General features: G+C 50.7%; 1 protein-coding gene across 1 annotated transcript in view; it reads right to left on the bottom strand.

Annotated features, from left to right (window-relative positions):
- Positions 1-15439, bottom strand: part of ksr2 (kinase suppressor of ras 2) — an 815194-nt gene that overhangs the window by 65462 nt on the left and 734293 nt on the right. The window contains exons 16-17 of the mRNA XM_072496823.1: positions 15090-15186; positions 13130-13263 (exon numbers count right to left, since the gene is read on the bottom strand). Of these exons, the coding sequence (XP_072352924.1) occupies positions 13130-13263; positions 15090-15186 (231 nt within the window). The remainder of the gene's footprint in view (positions 1-13129; positions 13264-15089; positions 15187-15439) is intronic.

Here is a 15439-nt window from a genome sequence, read left to right as displayed (position 1 = left end):
ATGAAATAATCATTAATTTGTGCGTTTGAAATTTCCACTCCCCCACGGTGGGGTTTTAGGCTTGGGGTGGGGGAGTGGACAGAGACTGTGGGCGTGATCGTCCGGCCTCGTTACACTAGCGCTCAAGCATAACAAGTCCAGCGAATAGCAGGCGAGGCAAAAAACGGATACTGCGCCAGGCACCAAACAAATTCGGAATCTCGCCGTAGCGTGGCGAGAAACCAATTATCACCACTTAAGCCACTCTTCCATACAATTAACGAGAGCCACCTGTCATCCAATGGCCTCCTGTCATTCACCGGCCTCCCCAGTAAGTGGTCATGCTGGCGTTGATTAGTACTCCTTTTGACAAACATGAACCTGGCGGAAGGGCTTCTGTGGCGAGCTGAGGAGAGGAGTAGCAATCTTTGCTCACGGCAAAGAGACCGGGGGCATTGGGCTTGCCACCCCAGTGCTCGGCGGAGGTTGGGGGACCCTCCACAGGAGTGGGCTGCCATGGGAGGGTTGGGGTAGTGGAAATACTGGGGGGTCAACTGGGGTGGCAATCGCTTGTGCCACAACCATGCCAACCCCTGGATCCTAACCCTATTCCGGGGGCAACCACTGTCCCTGCCCGTCTGCCATACCGATCACCCATAACCCAAACCGCGGCTGAAGGCAATCGCTAATAGGGAATTGGCAATCACAGTTAAGTGAGCACTTGACACATGCCAAGTGGATTCCCGTGGGTAGGTGGTCCATGTAGCATGTGGGAGTCATTGCCTAGCATTCCGATCACATCTTGATGCCTGGACACTGTGTGGGAGTCAACACCACACACACAGCAGCCAATATCCGAAAACCAAGGTGATGAGACACAGTTCCCGGGACATGACCACGCCCAGAGGGTGGGTGGGTGCCACGGGGAGGGGGGGTGCTTGGAGAAGCAGGAAAAGGGTCTGGGGATCAGCCCTCATTGCGGAAGTGACAGGGGCATCATAGTGTTTGTACAAAAAGTTGTTTAATGTGCTGTACAATACTTGACTTGATTCCTTATTGCCACATATATTAGTATACAGTGAAAGGTATTGGGCTGGATTCTCCGCCGCGCCACATTTCTGTTTCACCCCGCCGGCGGGATGCTCGTTACGTCAGCAGGTCAATGGGGTTTCCCATTGTGGGGCAGCCCCATGCCGTCGGGAAATCCCCAGGCTGCTGGCAAAACGGAGCATCCCAGCAGCAGAGAATCCAGCCCATTGTTTCTTGCATGCGATACAGACAATGCATACCGTACATAGGGAAGGAAGGAGAGACTGCAGATTGTAATGTTACCGTCACAGCTAGGGTGTAGAGAAAAGATGAACTTAATACGAGGTAGGTCCATTCAAAAGTCTGATGGCAGCAGGGAAGAAGCTGTTCTTGAGTTGGTTGGTACGTGACCTCAAACTTTTGTATCGTTTTCCTGACAGAAGAAGGTGGAAGAGAGTATGTCTGGGGTGGATGGGGTCCTTAATTATGCTGGCTGCCTTTCTGAGGCAGCGGGAATTGTAACAGAGTCAATGGATGGGAAGCTGGTTTGCGTGATGGACTGGGCTACATCCATGACCTTTTGTAGTTTCCTGCGGTCTTGGGCAGAGCAGGATCCATACCAAGCTGTGATACAACCAGAAACACTGCTTTCTATGGTGCATCTGTAAAAGCTGGTGGGAGTCGTAGCTGACATGCCAAATTTCCTTAGTCTTCTGAAAAAGTAGAGATGTTGGTGGGCTTTCTTAACTATAGTGTCGGTATGGGGGGACCAGGACAGGTTGTTGGTGATCTGTACACCTGAAAACGTGAAGCACTTGACCCTTTCTACTTCGTTCCCATTGATGTAGACAGGGGCATGTTCTCCACCACGCTCCAATACCCTATTTCCGATAGTGCCAACCCCCCAGGCCTCCAACCCCAGCCCACCCCCTAACTAACCGCTCCCCCCTACTCCGGTGCCCTCAGTGATGCTCAATGTTCCTGGCTCTCCTAGCTCTACCACTACATCATGGTGTTTCCCCACGATGGACATCTGAGGTGGAGGCAGCCAGCCACTTACCTCGTCCTGGGGCCTTCGATGCCCCTGGCGGTTGTCCTCTGGAAGCTCTGGGGCCGGAGAATCCTGGCTCACTTATTGACGGGCCGTGCTGCCTTGTCCTGTGTGCTGATCCTGTGGAGCGGCCTCATCGGGGGGTGGAACACGGGAGTGCTGGTGGCCACCTTTGCCATCCCATGGGACAGGCCCGGGTTGGCACTCAGTGCCTCCTCCTCCTGGTCGGTGCCCATAGGGCCCTGGGGTTCACCTTAGGATGGAGGGGCAGCTAATTCGAGTCCCGGCTGCCCCAGCATCATCTGGCTCTCCCAGCCCTGGTGCTTTCCCATAGACCGCACCACTGTGTCGATGCCCTTGGTGATGCTCCTCAGTGACTGGGCCATGCTCTGCAGTGCCTCAGCCATCTCCACCTGTGACCGGGCCATGCTCCCCAGCACCTTGGCCATTTCCATCTGAGAGCGGGACATGTCCCGCAGAACCCCATCAAGTCGGCCTGGTACTGGGTGACATCCTCCCGCGAGGCATACATTCTGTCGAGACCCTCAGCCTTGGCTGTCACCAACTGTGCTATGCCTTGGACACCTTCACTCATGGTGTCGCGCCGTGCACTGCGGTCGCCATCCTAGCTGTGTTGGCCTCGGTGCCACTCATTACCGGCACCATCTCCTGCGCCCGTAGTCTCTGGGACTCCTCCAATCGGCTATGGATCTGCTGGAGTGACGCTGAAATCTCCCTCTGAATGTCCAGGTTGGTCCCTATCGTCTCCATCAGCATCCGGTAGCTCTGTTCCAGAGGCTCAGCATCAGGCTGGGACCCAGCAGGGACCAGGGATCCAGCAGACCTCCAACTGCTGTCTCGCCTGAGGGTTCCTGCCTCCACCAGATGTACATCAGCAGCAGTGTGGTGCTCACCAGATTGTGCCCCAGAAGCCTGACCACTAACATTTCCCACCGAGGTGTGAGTATCTGCGCTGGTGGAGGGTGGGAATGACAGCTGTGCCGCGACTATAACAGTTGCATCCTCAGAGCTCTCCGTGGTGTTCTCCTTGGGGTCAGAGGGGGTCACCCAGGATTGGCCGGCACCGTCGGCTGCTGGACCTGCGGGAGAATGGACATGTGGTCAGTGGAAGAATGGGTCAGTCAATAAGACAATCACTACTTACGTTGAACAGATCCTCCGGGTGGAACCTGGTGGTCCCTCACCTCTGTGGTGTCTGCCAGCCTCCGATTTGGTGATAGCTCTGTCCTCAGCCACACCAGGCACCTCCAGGGCCCGCCCCTCGAAGGAGGTGAAGATTCTCAAGAGTGGCACCCCAGCGCCAGTCGGGGCCTTCTCCTGCCAATTATGGGAGAGCTTTTCCTGATGGAGGCACAGACAGGGCATCGTTAACCACATGCATGGTTCACAGTTGGGGGGGCGGGTGCGAAGGGAGGATTGGGGTGGAGGAAGGGTTGAAAGGGTGGGTGGAGGGAGTGCTCAAGGGAGAGGGGGATGGAGGGAGGGTTGGGGGTCACCTGGGGGATGCTCCCTTGGGGGTTGGGACGTTGGTATCTACTCACTCGTGCTGCCCGGTGTAGGTCATTGACCTTCTTCTGTGACACTGGAGGCCGGTCCTCCTGGTCACACTGCCCGAGCTGACTGCTGTAGCCATCTCGCCCCAGGCAGCACTGGCTACCCTGTGGCTCACCCTCTGGGAATCTCAGGGGAACATGACATCCCTCCTGGCTTCTACAGCATCCAGGAGCCTCCCCATGTCATCATCCCCAAATTTTGGGCTGGTCTCCTCAGCGCCATTGTTGTGAGCTGGATGGTGTTGGCTCAGCCAGTGCAGCTTAAATGCTGCTCGACGTTGGTAGCAGGAGGCTGGTGCGCGCGGTCCTGACGAATCAGCTGGTGAGCCGGCATTCGGGGCGAGAAGCCCGTGAGGCCTTGTTAAGTGGACCAATTAACGTTGGATAGTGTTGCTGGCCTCGCTGGGCCGAGCGCCGGGAAACCCGCTGCAATTCCTGCTCGCTACAGCACTTGGAAAGTTTTCGGGAGAATCGCGCCCAAAGTTGCAGGAACAGGGGGCGGGATTCTCCCAACGGGCAGCTAAGTGCCGACGGCGGAGTAAAAACGGGAGTGTTTTACTCTGGCGTCGGCGCCAGTTCCGGGACCCCATTCTGCGGCCCACAGGGGTCTAGGATGGCATTGGAGCAGCCTCCGCCGTCCCAGCTGCCGATCCTGGCCTGAATCCGGCGCCGCGGGGTCCTCACATGCGCAGTTGGGCAGGGGCCAACTAGCGCATGCGCAGTGGCCTTCTTCCCCGCGGTGGCCCTGACGCCAGAGAATTGCGTCCCGGCTGCGTGGCGCGATTCGCGCGGTGCGCTGCTGATTCACCGACCCGGCAGGAGGTCGGAAAATTCCGCGCAGGGTTCCCTCCGGGTTCCTGCCTGCCCCCACCACGCAACGATTTTACATGGGGCAAAGCCTCGGATGGGAAGTCCGACCTTGCCCTGATTGAGGCCCTTAAGCGGCCAATTAATTAATTCAATTTTTAGGCTGGCAGGAACATTGAGCTGCTGTGCGGGAGGGGGTCTAGAGGAGGTACACAAGAATGATCCCGGGAATGAAGGGCTTGTCATATGAGGAATGGTTGAGGACCCAGGGTCTGTACCTGATGGAGTTCTGAAGGATAAGGGAGGATCTCAACTGAAACTTACAGAATTCTGAGAGGCCTAAATAGAGTGAATGTGGAGAAGATGTTTCCACTAGTCAGAGACACCCAAGGGTACAGCCTCAGATTGAAGGGACAATCCTTTAAAACTGAGATGAAGAGGCATTTCTTCAGACACAGCATGGTGAATCTGTGCAGCTCATTGCCGCAGAAGGCTGTGGAGGTCAAGTCCCGGAGTGTCTTTAAGTTTTGCTCAATAAGAGGGTCAGGGGTTACGGGGAGAAGGCAGGAGAATGAGGATGAGAAACATATCATCCATGATCAAATGGCGAAGCGCCAAATAGCCTAATTCTGCTCCTATACCTGAAGATCTTATGGATCACTCAAGTGTTATCGTTGAGTCCTCTCTCTGGCCAAAGCCATACTACTCCAAAACTTTCCTGGAAAGGGCAATTACGCCAATCACCTTTTCCCATTACTAACTGTCTTCTGTGACTTTGTTCCACTGCATCCAAACAGGTGACCAAACAGGTGGATGAGGGTAAAGCAGTTGATATGGTGTATATGGATTTCAGTAAAGCGTTTGATATGGTTCCCCACGGTAGGCTACTGTAGAAAATACGGAAGCATGGGATTCAGGGAGATTTAGCAGTTTGGATCAGAAATTGGCTAGCTGGAAGAAGACAAAGGGTGGAGGTTGATGGGAAATGTTCAGACTGGAGTCCAGTTACTAGTGGTGTACCACAAGGATCTGTTTTGGGGCCACTGCTGTTTGTCATTTTTATAAATGACCTGGAGGAGGGCGTAGAAGGATGGGTGAGTAAATTTGCAGATGACACTAAAGTCGGTGGAGTTGTGGACAGTGCGGAAGGATGTTACAAGTTACAGAGGGACATAGATAAGCTGCAGCGCTGGGCTGAGAGGTGGCAAATGGAGTTTAATGCAGAAAAGTGTGAGGTGATTCACTTTGGAAGGAATAACAGGAAGACAGAGTACTGGGCTAATGGTAAGATTCTTGGCAGTGTGGATGAGCAGAGAGATCTCGGTGTCCATGTACATAGAACCCTGAAAGTTGCCACTCAGGTTGAGAGGGTTGTTAAGCAGGCGTACGGTGTGTTAGTTTTTATTGGTAAAGGGATTGAGTTTCGGAGCCATGAGGTCACGTTGCAGCTGTACAAAACTCTGATGCGGCCGCATTTAGTGTATTGCGTGCAATTCTGGTCACTGCATTATAGGAAGGACGTGGAAGCATTGGAAAGGGTGCAGAGGAGATTTACCAGAATGTTGCCTGGTATGGAGGGAAGATCTTATGAGGAAAGGCTGAGGGACTTGAGGCTGTTTTCGTTAGAGAGAAGAAGGTTAAGAGGTGACTTAATTGAGGCATACAAGATGATCAGAGGATTGGATAGGGTGGACAGTGAGAGCCTTTTTCCTCAGATGGTGATGTCTAGCACGAGGGGTCATAGCTTTAAATTGAGGGGAGATAGATATAAGACAGACATCAGAGGTAGGTTCTTTACTCAGAGAGTAGTAAGGGTGTGGAATGCCCTGCTTGCAACAGTAGTGGACTCGCCAACACTAAGGGTATTCAAATGGTCATTGGATAGACATATGGACGATAAGGGAATAGTGTAAATGGGCTTTAGAGTGGTTTCACAGGTCGGCGCAACATCGAGGGCTGAAGGGCCTGTACTGCGCTGTAATGTTCTACGTTCTATGTTCTATCCCCAACTCTAAAAGCAAATAATTTATCCATCTTACTTGTGCGCAAAATCAGAGGCATCCATGTTGCGGCAGGTGTGTCCACTGACTCTCTAACCCAGGCAATTCCCACAAGTTCCTAACTCCAATAAATACCACCCAGATGACTGTGCTCTCACCTTCCCCATTCCTTGGAGTTTCTCTCCCATGTCCTCCTCTCCTTTCAGCTCACTTAACCAACTAATGAAGTCCACCAACCACTCGTGCAACTCCTCTCCTGCTGCCTAAATCCTAGACCACCCCATCGTCGTTGATGTCTGACTCCTCTCAAGCTTCCAGCTGGCTTTCTCAATCAATGTAACAAGCCTGAACTCATTTCTATTGTTGCAGCCTGCATCCTACCCGCTCCATCCCACATTCCTGTTAGCCCATCCTCTTCAATTTCCCCTGCACCCCCCTCCCCATACCCCAATGCAACATATTCACCCTTGTTTTCAAACCTCCTGGAAGGTCTTGTGTAATTTGAACTTGCCGATTTCCAATTGCCCTGGAAGGACCCTTCCCTGCTCCAACACAGGACTTCTCTTTGCCCCTCACTCTGCTGTTATCCTGCTGTCTGGAATCCTCCATTTAGGAATGCTTTCTCTCTTTTTTTTAGAAAATATTTTATTGAGGCATTTATAATTTTAACATTTTAAACAACAGAGATCCAACACACTCAAAAACCCCAAAATAACACACCCAACTCCCCCCAGCCCTAAACCCTAACTACCCATACAGTAGCTTCCCTACCCTTATTCGTCACTTCCATGCCTCCCCTTTCCGCTCCCCCCACCCCTCCTGCTGATGGTCAATTCTCCTTGAAGAAGTCGATGAACGGCTGCCACCTCTGAGCGAACCCCTGTAATAAACCCCTGAAGGCAAACTTAATCTTCTCTAGCCTAAGAAACCCTGGCATGTCACTGACCCAAACCCCCGACTTTGGAGGCTCCGAGTCCCTCCATCCCAGCAAAATCCGTCACCGGGCCACCAGGGAGGCAAAAGCCAAAACATTGGCCTCTCTCCACCCCTGGGCTCCCGGATCTTCCGACACTCCAAATATTGCCACCTCTGTACTCGGAGTCACTCTCCCTTCCAGGACCTCTGACATGACATCCGAAAATCGATGCCAAAATTCCCTCAGCCTCGGACACGCCCAGAACATATGCACATGATTTGCAGGACCTCCCCCACACTGACCACACCTGTCCTCCACCTCTTCAAAAAACCTGCTCATCCGGGCCACAGTCATAAGAGCCTTGTGGACCACTTTGAATTGGATCAGGCTAAGCATTGCACATGATGAAGATGCATTGACTCTCCTCAGAGCCTTCTCCCATAACCCGACTTCCAACTCCCCTCCCAGCTCTTCCTCCCACTTCCTCTTCACCTCCCCAATTGAAACCCCTTCCCACTCCATCAATTCCTTATATATTTCCGAGACCCTTCCCTCCCAAACCTCAATTTTTGACATCACCTTATCCTGTAGCCCCCTTAGTGGGAGGCGAGGGAACCTCAGGACCTGCCTCCGGACAAAATCCTGCACTTGCAAATACCGGAACCCATTCCCTCCTGGCAACTCTAACTCTTCCTCTAACTCCTCCAAGCTTGGGAAACCCTCCTCAATGAAGAGATCCCCAAATCTCTCAATCCCTGCCCTCTGCCACCTCCTGAAGTCCCCGTCCAGCACCCCTGGAGCTAATGGGTGATTGTCACAGATCGGTGACCACACCGACGCCCCCTCCAGTCTCATGTGCTGCCTCCATTGCCCCCACACTCTCAGGGCTGTCACTACCACTGGGTTTGTGGAGTATCGAGCCGGCGAGAATGGCAGCGGTGCCATTAACAAAGCCTTCTGACTCGTGCCCTTGCAAGATGCCGCCTCCACTCGCTCCCACACCGACCCCTCCCCCACTACCCATTTCCTAACCATCGATATATTAGTCGCCCAGTAGTAATTAATAAAGTTCCCCGCGCCCCCACTCAAGAAGGACCTTCTTCACCCTCGGGGCTTTCCCGGCCCATATAAAACCCGAGATCGCCGCATTCAGCTTCCTAAAAAATGCCTTAGGGATGAAGATTGGAAGACGCTGAAACACAAACAGCAGTCTCGGGAGAATGGTCATTTTCACAGTCTGTACCCTTCCCGCCAATGACAGCGGGAGCACGTCCCACCTACGGAAGTCCCACTTCATTTGTTCAATAAACCTGCCCAGTCCCTTGCCACTTGAATCCCCAGGTACCTAAAACTCCCTCCCACTACTTCGAACGGCACCTCCCTCAGTCTCCTCTCCTGCCCCCTTGCCTGGATCGCAAACACCTCACTCTTGCCCATATTCAGTTTGTAACCTGAGAATCAGCCAAATTCCTCTAGTATCCCCATAATTCCTGCAATCCCCACCAATGGGTCTGTTATATAAAAGAGCAAATCGTCCGCATAGAGCGAAACACTATGTTCCACCCCCCTCTCACTATCCCCCGCCAAATGTTCGATGCTTGCAGCACCATTGCCAAAGGCTCTATGGCCAGGTCAAACAATAGCGGGGAGAGTGGACACCCCTGTCTCGTCCCCCGACATGGACTAAAATATTCTGATCGAACCCGGTTTGTCCTTACATTTGCCAGCGGTGCCTGATACAGCAACCGGACCCAATCCACAAACCCTGCCCAAACCCAAACCTTCCCAGTATATCCCACAAATATTTCCACTCCACCCAATCAAAGGTCTTTTCTGCATCCATGGCCACCACCACCTCGACCTCGCGCCTCTCCGCAGGCATCATTATCACATTTAGGAGTCGCCTAATGTTTGACGTCAGATGTCGTCCCTTAACAAATCCCATCTGGTCGTCCTGTATTACCCCCGGAACACAATCCCCTACACGTGTGGCCAAGATCTTTGCCAGCAATTCTGCACCCACATTTAGCAGGGAGATTGGCCTATACAACTCACAGCTCTCCGGATCCTTAATCCGCTTCAAAATAAGGGAGATTGATGCCTGCGATAATGTCGGGGGGAGCACTCCCAGCTACTTGGACTCATTAGAGACCTTTACCAGAAATGGCCCAACAGTCCGGAAAACGTTTTATAAAACTCAACCGGGTATCCGTCTGGTCCTGGGGCTTTGTTCGATTGCATCGCCCCTAACCCGTCTATAACCTCCCCAAGCTCAATTGGGGCTCCCAATTCTCCACCAACTCCTCATCTATCCTCGGGAACTCCAGCCCCCCCAGAAATCGCTTCATCCCCTCCTCCCCGGCTGGGGGTTCCGATTCATACAATTTACTGTAAAACTCCCAAAACACATCATTCACCTCCGCTGGATCCAGTAACATCTTACCCCTGTATCCCTCACTTTCCTAATGTCTCTCACTGCCTCCTGTTTCCTCAGCTGGTGTGCCAGCATCCTGCTGGCTTTTCCCCCATTCTCATACACTGCCCCCTTCACCCTCCTCAGCTGTCCCACCACCTTACCTGTGGACAGGACCCCAAATTCCAGCATCAGTCTCTGACGCTCCTTCATATGCCTGTCATCCGGAGATTCCGCATACCTTCTGTCCACCTGTAAAATTTTGCCTACCAATCTGTCCAACTCTGCCCACTCAGCCTTCTCCTTATGGGCCCGAATTGAGATGAATTCCCCCCTAATAATAACCGCCTTCAGTCCCTCCCAAACCACCCCTGCCGAAACCTCACCCGTGTCGTTGATCCTTATATAACCCCGAATGACCTCCCTCACCCGCTCGCACACCATCTCCTCCGCTAGCATCCGAACATCCAACCTCCATTGCGGGCGCTGGGCCTTTCCTTTGCTGACTTGCAAGTCCACCCAGTGCAGGGCATGGTCTGACACCACTATTGCTGAATATTCAGCATCTACCACCTCAGCCAGCAGCGTCTTATCCATAACAAAAAAGTCTATCCGGGACTACACATTATGTACATGTGAGGAGGATGAAAACTCCTTACTCCTCTGCCTCCCAATTCTCCACGGATCGACCCCCGTCATGCGCACCATGAACCCCGGAGCTCCTTCGCCATAGCTGATATCTTCCCAGACCTGGAACTCGACCGGTCCAACCTTGGATCCAGGACCGTATTGAAATCTCCCCTCATAATCAGTCGATGTGAATCTAGGTCCGGGATCTTCCCCAGTACCCATCTAACAAACTCAACGTTATCCCAGTTCGGGGCATATATATTTATCAATACCAGGGCCATTTCCTCCAGCTTCCCACTAACCATAACATATCTACCCCCCAGGTCCACTTCTATATTCCCACTTCGTAACCAAGATCGCCACCCCCCTCGTTTTAAAGTCTAGCCCCGAATGGAACACCTGTCCAACCCATACCTTCCTTAACCTAATCAGATCCCCCACCTTCAGATGTGTCTCCTGCAAAATGGCCACGTCCGCCTTCAATTGCCTCACGGGCCCTTTTGACTGGCCCATTCAGTCCCCGAACGTTCCATGTGACCGGCCTGGTCGTGGGGGTACCCCGCCCCCCTCCCCTGCCGATCAACCATAACCTCTCCTAGGTCAGTCTGTGGCCCATGTCCCGCACCTCCCCTGGCCCACCATCGGGAAACTACCGTCATCAACCCTCCTCCTCCTCCGCTTTAAAAGTCTCCTCTCCGTCAGCAGTATAATGTGTCCCCCCCCACACCCAACCCTCCCACTCCATCTCCCATCCCCCCCCCCACCCCTCCCACATCGATCTTCAGCTCAACCCCCACTTTGCTTCCGTGAGCTAGCGCGCCCAGCTAGCCTGGCAGCCCCCCCCCATGGCGCCTAGCATCCTACCCCCCACTGATTCCCTCCCCCCGTTCTTAGTGCAAACAGTGAAAACAAGGGCAAGAAGTAAAAACAAACAATCCCTCCCAAGGTCCGAACACAGAGACCCACCCCTTATCGCTTAACAAAGTGTTGTTATCCAGCCTAACCCCAAGCAGAACCAAAGAATGGAAAAAAATGAAAGAAACCGAAACAACAAAAACCCAAATTTTTTTCACAGTACAGTTGAGTTCTCCTCAATCAAAGTTCAAGGTCCTCCTTCCCCTGCCAGTCCATTCTCCTTCATGAAGTCCGCTGCCTCCTCCGCAAGCCAAAGTACAGCTCCTGGCCCCCATAGGTCACCCACAGGCGAGCCGGGTACAGTAAATCAAACTTAACACCCTTCTTGTACAGGGCCAACTTGACCTTATTAAAGCTCGCCCTCCTCTTCGCGAGCTCTGCTCTCAGGTCTTGGTACAGCGAATCTTGACGCCTTCCCAAGTGCATCACCTCGTCTGCCTGGCCCAGCTCATGATGCGTTCCTTGTCCAGGAACCGATGCAAACGTACCACCATCGACCTCAGCGGCTTGCCCCCCGGGGGTTTGCGCATCAGTGCCCTGTGGGCCCGGTTCACCTCTAACGGCCAATCAAACGCATCTTCTCAAAGCAGCGTCTCCAGCATCTTCCCAATATACGCACCCGCACTGGTTCCTTCGATTCCGTCTGGCAAGCCCACAATCCGGATGTTCTGCCTACGAGAATGGTTCTCCAGGTCCTCCACTTTCTCCAGCAGTTGCTTCTGCTGGTCTCGCATCAGCCCCATCTTTGCTGCCATCGAGGTGGACTGTTCCTCACATTCCCCCGCCAGCTCCTCCAACCTCTGGATCGCCTGTCCCTGGGCTGCCAGTCTTGTCTCCATGCGATCAACCACCGCCTTGATCGAGACCACCGCCTGGGACAGGTCCTCCAAACTTTCCTTCCGCTATTGGGTGAACTTCTCATTCAGGAAGCTCACCAATTGGTCCATCGACCACTGAGCCAGAAGGGCCAGACCCTGCCCATCTGCCATCTCCGAATGTGTTGTCCGCTCCTCACTCGCCTCAACCAACTGGTTCGCTTTTTTCCAGGCACTTCTGGACCGCAGCTCCATAAACTAGGGGTCACTCTCTTCTGCTCTCACTTCTACACCTTTTTCCTCCAAAATGCCTGCTACAAACCGGCGTAAAGGCCACAAAAAGACCACCATGAGCGGGAGCTGCCAAATATGTGACCACTCACTCTATGGCTGCCACCGGAAGTCAGGAATGCTTTCTCTATCCATGCCTCTCAGTTAGATAAAGGTGCTGAGTGCAACTGAACCTCGGGCAAAAAAAAAATACGAATGCATCTGCTGAAATATATTTTTAAAAGTAACACTTTTCCCAAATGAAAGTGGATGTGCTGTTGCCATCAATGCACTCAGTGGGTTAGTGCACAATTGCCAAGGTTGAATAAGTACTGTCAAAATGTGAGCTACGTAATCATTTCAATTTCCATAATTATCACATCACTATTCAATAACTTTAATGTCCAAAGCTAATACAAAGTAAGTCCACATTGCCACTTGCCTACCTTAGCTAAGTGAGGGTTCTTCCTTGCTGCCTACAGGATTAAACATATGTGAAGTCACATTTGAATATAATTTAAAATAGTAATTTTAACTGAGATAATAAATGTCCATTCTGTCCACAATTTTAATCCATTTTCAAGCAAAAAGGCTGCTCTGCTGCAGCAGAATGGAAACAAAATCTCCAATTTGTTGAGAAAATAAAATGTAAACCTGTAGGAAAGAACAACTGTTAATATATATCATCTATATTGTTTAACTCCTTACAGTATGTATTGCAGTACTGTACCTGCCCTCTTGTAAAGCTCCGGAGATGCTGAAGAGACCAAAATCGGTAATTATTATCTTTCCATTATCATAGAATATATTCTTTGACTTCAAATCTTTGTGAATAATTCCTTTGGCGTGCAAGTAACCCATTCCCTTGAAAATAAAAATGATAATAATGTCTTAAGTTAAGTGCATGGAGGCAATTAACACAGAATGCCACAGAACAAGTATTGTATTTTCCCAAGGTACAAATATTATGCAAATTAATAGCACAAAAAATGAAGCTTGTTTCATATTTTATTAGCATCAGTGGTCTGAGTTTAAATGATTTAATTTTTTAATAAAAAAATGGCATCTTTTGATGCACTACTTTCATGCATCTTGTTACACATACAAAGTTTCTAAGAGTGTTGTGTTTTGGGACTCCTCTGCCTTCAGGTGCCATACCCAAAGAGGGCATTGGAATTATGGACGTCCCTTGGATTGGTTCATGACTGTGCTTGGCAATGTACTGCAGTGGTTTGCCATTGTCTTCTGCTGTATGGCTGACCAGTAAACACTCCTGCTCTTACCGCCTGCCATCACGCATACTGGAATAATTTGCAGGTCAATAATCAACCTAGCTGGTCATGCTATGAACGCACCTTCCATGGCCATCAAGTTCCGGAGTTGGGCTTAAACCAGATGCTTCTGGCTCAGAGGTAGGGATGCTATCACTGCACCACAAGACCTCCATTTTGGCGCTATCTTGCTAAGGTAAAATGGAGGGATGGAGAGGTCATGTGACTCCTCAGGATTCTGGGTCGCTTGGTTGCCATGGGGACAAGAGGGGCCCAAATCAAGAGGCTTGCTTAGAAGCTGCAAGATGCTCAAACCTGTGGGCGTGGCAAAGGCATCTGCACAGGGAGGTGTTAGTAATGCCAGGTTTTAGAAATAATTATACTTTAAATTGTATATTTAATGTTAAGCTAGAATGGAGTGGGGTTGAGAGGATAGCTAATTAGCATTTCTACCTGGGACAAGTTTCATGTTTTTCACATTGCCATGGAGATAGGCTTTAAGATGAGACGAGTCAGTAACAAGCCGTTGTAGTATTTGTTTTGTAGTCACAGAGGAGTCCGAAAATGAGAGTCAAACGAACGATTTTTTACCAAAAGTAAAGTGTACACAAGTACAGTCCCAGTAAGGTCCACTCTGCAGCTAGGCTCTTACCTGGGCTGACTTTTAAGGTCCTGAGTTAACCATCACGCTGATGGGCCTCCGACCCTCAGCAGGGAAGCTTGTATTCCTCGAGGCTCATGGGGAGATTAATTGGGTCGTCCCCGTGGGTCTCGTGGGATTATAACAATTGGAGTACAGAATTTTCTAAAATATCACTGAACTCATAGGTCTAAGGGGAGTCTGGAAGATTCTGAGAGAGAGACCGCAGGAGATAGAGATAGCAAGCTCTGCACCTAAAGCAGAGAAATTCTGATCCTCTTGTTTATCACCCTGAACACGAGTGGGGACAAGTGCTCAAATTGAAGAAACCAGGTTTGTGAGTATTCAGAGGAGGCAGAGAAATTCAGTTAGCCCAGGCTACAAAGAAGACATCTCCAGTCTAATCCTCACAGTAAAGGTCAGTTCTGGAAGCCAAATTATCCGGCTGGGAAATGAAAAATGGAATGAGGCCAGCAGGAGTGGAGAATAGTTTTGGACTGGTTCCAAAAGAATAAAAGGTCCACTTAAGGGGCAGCATTAAGTATAACCATGGCGGGGTGATAATCAGTTGTGTTCAACTTCACAGGGAGGATCTTTTCTGTTGGTTAAATTATACATTGCTGACTAAACAGTGGTCAATCAATGTTGCTTTTAGTTTGTTACTGCAAAACTCTTAAAACTTGAAATCTTGTTGTGCGACCTTTTCAGTCAGTCACTGGAAATACAAGTATCTTTTCAAAAGTTTGTGATCTCTACAGGGATTATGACACTTTACGCACCTTCACAATCTCCTGAGCAATTTGTCTGGTCTTGTTTACATCCAACACCATTTTAGCATCTCTAACCACTGAGTACAAAGTTCTTCCCTTGCAGAGGCTGCAGACAAAAAAGAAGCAAATACTAAATGGCTGCAAGCTTAACTGCAAGCAGTGGGGACCTGAAATTATTGGGGTTACTCATTAACATAACTATCTTATTTTTGTTACATTAAAATTGTAATTTAAAATATTTTAATAGGTGGTGTCATACATTAAAGATTTTTAAATCTGTTAACACTGAAAAATGTAAAATTGACTCAGCAAGTATCTACAAATTAACAGAAGATTAATACAAGGCATGAGACCTTTTC

The sequence above is a fragment of the Scyliorhinus torazame genome, chromosome 1, assembly GCF_047496885.1.
Source record: "Scyliorhinus torazame isolate Kashiwa2021f chromosome 1, sScyTor2.1, whole genome shotgun sequence".
Lineage (NCBI taxonomy): Eukaryota > Metazoa > Chordata > Chondrichthyes > Carcharhiniformes > Scyliorhinidae > Scyliorhinus > Scyliorhinus torazame.
This window is presented reverse-complemented; position numbering and strand designations above follow the sequence as displayed.